The 7,500-nt window shown below is 41.4% G+C and overlaps 2 protein-coding genes across 5 annotated transcripts in view; both read left to right on the forward strand.

Annotated features, from left to right (window-relative positions):
- The window catches only part of nprl3 (NPR3-like, GATOR1 complex subunit), a 285,213-nt gene that overhangs the window by 61,323 nt on the left and 216,390 nt on the right, over positions 1-7,500 (forward strand). The gene's annotated exons all lie outside the window — the stretch shown is intronic.
- LOC311240890 (inactive rhomboid protein 1-like) overlaps positions 1-7,500 on the forward strand; it is a gene marked incomplete at its 5' end in the record, with an annotated part of 22,051 nt that overhangs the window by 10,058 nt on the left and 4,493 nt on the right. The window contains 4 exons of the mRNA XM_084329495.1: positions 498-561; positions 2,061-2,155; positions 4,964-5,039; positions 6,787-6,887. Of these exons, the coding sequence (XP_084185621.1) occupies positions 498-561; positions 2,061-2,155; positions 4,964-5,039; positions 6,787-6,887 (336 nt within the window). The remainder of the gene's footprint in view (positions 1-497; positions 562-2,060; positions 2,156-4,963; positions 5,040-6,786; positions 6,888-7,500) is intronic.

The following is a 7,500-nucleotide window of genomic DNA, read 5'->3' on the forward strand; positions in this document are numbered from 1 at the left end:
AGACACTGAGAGACACTATGAGACACTGAGAGACACTGAGAGACACTATGAGACACTGAGAGACACTATGAGACACTGAGAGACACTATGAGACACTATGAGACACTATGAGACACTGAGAGACACTATGAGACACTGAGAGACACTATGAGACACTATGAGACACTATGAGACACTGAGAGACACTATGAGACACTGAGAGACACTGAGAGACACTATGAGACACTGAGAGACACTGAGAGACACTATGAGACACTATGTTATTTAACCTGAGATACAACAGAATGAACTGAGATAGTTTGACGCCCTGTGTATGTATTTTATGTATTTACTTGTGTATGTATTTACCTGTGTATGTATTTTATGTATTTACTTGTGTATGTATTTACCTGTGTATGTATTTTATGTATTTACTTGTGTATGTATTTACCTGTGTATGTATTTTATGTATTTACTTATGTATTTACTTGTGTATGTATTTACTTGTCTGTTTACAGGATATGTCTAGAACCCGCCTCAGTCTCGCCTCACGAATGGCCTGATGACATCACCAAGTGGCCAGTGAGTGTAGTGCATTTCAAACCTTTATTTAAACTTGAAAGGCCACCGAGGTTTCCCTCATTTTTATTTTATTTGTTATGTTTTTGGTAGATATTTTATTGTTTTTATTTATTTTTTTACCGGGCAGTCCGGTAGAGAGAGAGAGAGAGAGGAAGTACGGGAGATAGAGGGGGAAGACATTCGGCAAAGATCACCGGGTCCGGGAGTCGAACCCTGGACGGCCGCGTGGCACCGCAGTGCTGTACGTGGTGCGCCACCCTGGTGCCCCAAGGTCTCCCTCATTTACAGTGTTGTCCAGTGGTTCCCAAAGTCGGGGTTGCGACCCAAAGGTGGGCCGCGAGCAGCCACGGGAGGGCCGCGAGATGATTTCCAAAAAAAATAAATATCAAAAAAAAAGATTTTTTTTTTTTGTCAGGCCACTGAACTTAGAAGCAGGCCAGGACAGTGTTTCTAGTTGTATTCTAAAATTCTATTCTATTGTATTCTAAAATGTGACTATATGGTTTTATATTAACTTAATAAATAAACAAAAACGTAAAATCTACTTATTTCAACGAACATTTCAAACTAAATAACAGATTATGCACATAAAACGCTGAAAACAACCGAAGCAACAATAGTATTTTAATGAGGCTATTATTATTATCATTATTATTTTGCAACAAGTTAGCCCTCTCATAAATAGCACATATAAATGAATAACTAACTTGAACTAACTTAATATGATTGAAGTGATATTTGGCTTGAAAAATCGGTCGCCTGGCAAAAATAAAAATAAGAAAAGCCTGACGATGTGCATTGGGCCGCGGCTCTCTGACGCCTTATTTTCTGGGTCCCGGACTGAAAAGTTTGGGAACCCTTCTAGTGTACAGACAGAAATGAGCAAAAGAAACCAGCGTATACAATCATGACAGTGATTCCACACAGGCTTACACAATTTCACAAATATATTTGACATCATATTACATGTAAAACGCTCGCTTGCACACATGATATATCACATACGTGATCACAATACCTTCATATGAGCTACATTTGATTACATGTGATAATGATAATCAGTTTCAACACGTGCTGCGCATGAGGAATACACGTGGAGCGTGGAATAAACATGTGATCTGTGTGTTTCTATAAGATAGGGTAAGGTAAGGTAAGGTAAGACAAGACAAGACAAGACAAGATCAGATATTCCTTTATTGATCCCCTTGGAGAAATGTGGGCGTCATAGCAGTCTGGGGGAGGGGGGAGGGGAGGTACAGGTATGGGCAGGGTGATAGTAGAACGATGTCAATAATAGGCGATACAATTTTGATCTGAATATTAAAAATATGAGGAAAGTAAACAATATTATAATTAACTCTGAATGAAAAGATATGAAGAAAACAAACAGTGTAAACAAAGGTGCAGATGAGGGTCAGAGGTTATATTGTGCGTGAGGGGAGGGTCAGGGGTCAAGGGAGGGGTATGTTTGATTGACGTGTCTCTCCTCCGCTCTGCAGATCTGCACCAGGTACAACACGGGGAACCACACCAACCTGCCTCACATAGACTGTACCATCACCGCCCGGCCATGCTGCATCGGGACCAAGGGCAGGTGAGGAGGGGGTTAACCCTGACCCTACCACACTACAGAGGGCTAACCCTGACCCTACCACACTACAGAGGGTTAACCCTGACCCTACCACACTACAGAGGGTTAACCCTAACCCTACCACACTACAGAGGGTTAACCCTGACCCTACCACACTACAGAGGGTTAACCTTTCACTACCACACTACAGAGGGTTAACCTTTCACTACCACACTACAGAGGGTTAACCCTGACCCTACCACACTACAGAGGGTTAACCTTTCACTACCACACTACAGAGGGTTAACCTTTCACTACCACACTACAGAGGGTTAACCCTGACCCTACCACACTACAGAGGGTTAACCCTGACCCTACCACACTACAGAGGGTTAACCCTGAACCTACCACACTACAGAAGGTTAACCCTGACCCTACCACACTACAGAGGGTTCACCTTTCACTACCACACTACAGAAGTTTAACCTTTCACTACCACACTACAGAGGGTTCACCTTTCACTACCACACTACAGAGGGTTCACCTTTCACTACCACACTACAGAAGGTTAACCTTTCACTACCACACTACAGAAGATTAACCTTTCACTACCACACTACAGAGGGTTCACCTTTCACTACCACACTACAGAGGGTTCACCTTTCACTACCACACTACAGAAGGTTAACTCTTTCACTACCACACTACAGAGGGTTCACCTTTCACTACCACACTACAGAAGGTTAACCTTTCACTACCACACTACAGCGAGTTAACCCTTTCACTACCACACTACAGAGGGTTAACCCTGACCCTACCACACTACAGACGGTTAACCTTTCACTACCACACTACAGCGAGTTAACCCTTTCACTACCGCACTACAGAAGGTTAACCTTTCACTACCACACTACAGAAGGTTAACTTTTCACTACCACACTACAGAAGGTTAACTCTTTCACTACCACACTACAGAAGGTTAACCTTTCACTACCACACTACAGAAGGTTAACCTTTCACTACCACACTACAGAAGGTTAACCCTTTCACTACCACACTACAGAAGGTTAACCTTTCACTACCACACTACAGACGGTTAACCTTTCACTACCACACTACAGACGGTTAACACTTTCACTACCACACTACAGACGGTTAACCCTTTCACTACCACACTACAGAAGGTTAACCTTTCACTACCACACTACAGAAGGTTAACCCTTTCACTACCACACTACAGAAGGTTAACCTTTCACTACCACACTACAGCAGGTTAACCTTTCACTACCACACTACAGACGGTTAACCTTTCACTACCACACTACAGAAGGTTAACCCTTTCACTACCACACTACAGACGGTTCACCGTTCACTACCACACTACAGACGGTTAACCCTTTACTATCACACTACAGACAGTTAACCTTTCACTACCACACTACAGAAGATTAACCCTTTCACTACCACACTACAGACGGTTAACCCTTTCACTACCACACTACAGACGGTTAACCCTTTCACTACCACACTACAGACGGTTAACCTTTCACTACCACACTACAGACGGTTAACCTTTCACTACCACACTACAGACGGTTAACCTTTCACTACCACACTACAGACGGTTAACCTTTCACTACCACACTACAGAAGGTTAACCTTTCACTACCACACTACATCAGGTTAACCCTTTCACTACCACACTACAGACGGTTAACCTTTCACTACCACACTACAGACGGTTAACCTTTCACTACCACACTACAGAAGGTTAACCTTTCACTACCACACTACAGACGGTTAACCTTTCACTACCACACTACATCAGGTTAACCCTTTCACTACCACACTACAGACGGTTAACTCTTTCACTACCACACTACATAAGGTTAACTCTTTCACTACCACACTACATCAGGTTAACCCTTTCACTACCACACTACAGAAGGTTAACCTTTCACTACCACACTACAGAAGGTTAACCCTTTCACTACCACACTACAGAAGGTTAACTCTTTCACTACCACACTACAGAAGGTTAACTCTTTCACTACCACACTACAGATGGTTAACCCTTTCACTACCACACTACAGACGGTTAACCTTTCACTACCACACTACAGACGGTTAACCTTTCACTACCACACTACAGAAGGTTAACCTTTCACTACCACACTACAGACGGTTAACCTTTCACTACCACACTACATCAGGTTAACCCTTTCACTACCACACTACAGACGGTTAACTCTTTCACTACCACACTACATAAGGTTAACTCTTTCACTACCACACTACATAAGGTTAACCCTTTCACTACCACACTACAGAAGGTTAACCTTTCACTACCACACTACAGAAGGTTAACCCTTTCACTACCACACTACAGAAGGTTAACTCTTTCACTACCACACTACAGAAGGTTAACTCTTTCACTACCACACTACAGATGGTTAACCCTTTCACTACCACACTACAGAAGGTTAACTCTTTCACTACCACACCACAGAAGGTTAACCTTTCACTACCACACTACAGAAGGTTAACCTTTCACTACCACACCACAGAAGGTTAACCTTTCACTACCACACCACAGAAGGTTAACCTTTCACTACCACACTACAGAAGGTTAACCTTTCACTACCACACCACAGAAGGTTAACCTTTCACTACCACACCACAGAAGGTTAACCTTTCACTACCACACCACAGAAGGTTAACCTTTCACTACCACACTACAGAAGGTTAACCTTTCACTACCACACCACAGAAGGTTAACCTTTCACTACCACACTACAGACGGTTAACCTTCTGTCTGTCTCGTTCTTCAAGGTGTGAGATCACATCCAGGGAGTATTGTGACTTCATGAATGGCTATTTCCACGAAGAGGCTACTCTCTGTTCTCAGGTAAGTAGCTCTTCTCACAAACCATGAGTCATATCTATGTTTTTCTCTGCATAATAGAAGATGATGAAGATGATGTACAGCACAGTAGAATATCGAGGAGTAAAAAAATAAACAGGCTTCAATCAGACTCCAATGAATCAAGTGTTGAGTCTTGTGAATTTAATGAAACAACCAAAAACTGTTGATGCAAGCCAGAGATAAGATAAGATATTCCTTTATTGATCCCCTTGGGGAAATTCGGGCATCACATCAGCATGGGGGAGGGGAGGTACAGGTATGGGCAGGGTCATTGTAGAAAGCCATAAATATAGGCAATAAAGTTAGTGTAAATGAGTGTAAAACAGTGTAAACAATATAATTAAGGGTTAGGGTTAGGGGTCTGTTTGCCCTATCATTTATATTGTACGTAAGGGGAGGGTCAGAGGTCAATGCAGTGGTGTGTTTTATTGACTCGTCTTTCCTCCGGTCTGGCTCGTAAGATCTGCACCAGGACTCGGTACAACAGGGAACCAATAAATACAATAAATATAGGCAATAAAAAAATTTAATCTGAATACATACTATGAGTAAAAGTAAACAGTAGACATAAGGTATCCTAACTGGCATAATATGTCATACGTTGTAGTCCGTGCAGGTTTTGGTGGTTAAGAGTCAGAAATAGCTTCTGATGGTGACAGTATAGTTCACTGTTACTGTACATGTTACTGTACATGTTACTGTACATGTTACTGCACACGCACAGAACATGCAGCTAACAGTGGCTACATGTGTAGTATGTATTTTCCATTCCGGTCACCTGTATGACTTGATGATTGATACCTTTGTCATTGTGTTGTGATGTCATTGAAATGTTGTGTTGTGATGTCATTGAGATGTTGTGTTGTGATGTCATTGAGATGTTGTGTTGTGATGTCATTGAGATGTTGTGTTGTGATGTCATTGAGATGTTGTGTTGTGATGTCATTGAGATGTTGTGTTGTGATGTCATTGAGATGTTGTGTTGTGATGTCATTGAGATGTTGTGTTGTGATGTCATTGAGATGTTGTGTTGTGATGTCATTGAGATGTTGTGTTGTGATGTCATCGAGATGTTGTGTTGTGATGTCATTGAGATGTTGTGTTGTGATGCCATTGAGATGTTGTGTTGTGATGTCATCGAGATGTCAGTCCATGTGTTATTTTTTTTATTTATAAATATATATATATTTGTATTAACATTTTCCATTTTTACACACAAAAAAATTGAAATTAAAAGATTGAGATAAAAATAATAATAATAATAATAATAATAATAATAATAATAATAATAATAATAATAATAATAATAATAATAATAATAATAATAATAATAATAATAATAATAATAATAATTATTATTATTATTATTATTATTAATAATAATATTAATAATAATAATAATAATAATAATAATAATAATAATAATAATAATAATAATAATAATAATAATAGTACAAACTAATTTAAAGCGACACAAACAGGCAGATGTTCTATGTCGAGGCCCAAGGCATCTCTGTGACAGATTACAAAAATACAAAAATATAGACAAACATAAGACTTTAAGTTTAAATAAATGTAACTCACATCTTTAAGGTACATACAGATACAATAATTAAATAAATTATAAATAAAAATACAATAAACAGAGCCCTCCCAATCACCCCCCCCCCCCCCCTGAACCCCCCCACCCCAACCCCCACCCACGTGTTGTGTTCTGATCTGTGGTCAGGTGCACTGCATGGATGACGTCTGTGGTCTGCTGCCGTTCCTCAACCCAGAGATCCCAGATCAGTTCTACAGGCTGTGGCTCTCCCTCTTCCTGCACGCTGGGTGAGTCTGTCTGTCCGTCGAAAATCTAATCAAATCAAATGTATCTGTAAGGCCCGACGACACGCGTTAATGTCCCCATGGGTCGGACACGTCTTCTTTAAGGCCCGACAACACACGTTAATGTCCCCATGGGTCGGACACGTCTTCTTTAAGGCCCGACAACACACGTTAATGTCCCCATGGGTCGGACACGTCTTCTTTAAGGCCCGACGACACGCGTTAATGTCCCCATGGGTCGGACACGTCTTCTTTAAGGCCCGACGACACGCGTTAATGTCCCCATGGGTCGGACACGTCTTCTTTAAGGCCCGACAACACACGTTAATGTCCCCATGGGGCCGGACACGTCTTCTTTAAGGCCCAACAACACACGTTAATGTCCCCATGGGGCCGGACACGTCTTCTTTAAGGTCCGAACACGCTTTAACACGCTCAACAAACACATTTATTCCGGTCGCTTTTTAGCGAGTGAGCTGGCAAATGAAATTAACCTAGAGACGTGTGCTCAGTACTATTACTATTACTAACAACCGATAAACCGATAAACAGTTTCCGGGGCCAAGCTTCCTGCGTTGAGCTGAGGCTCTGGTCTGTTCAGCACGCCTCCGTGTTG

The sequence above is a fragment of the Notolepis coatsorum genome (genome assembly GCF_963971535.1).
Source record: "Notolepis coatsorum genome assembly, chromosome: 14".
Taxonomy (NCBI): domain Eukaryota; kingdom Metazoa; phylum Chordata; class Actinopteri; order Aulopiformes; family Paralepididae; genus Notolepis; species Notolepis coatsorum.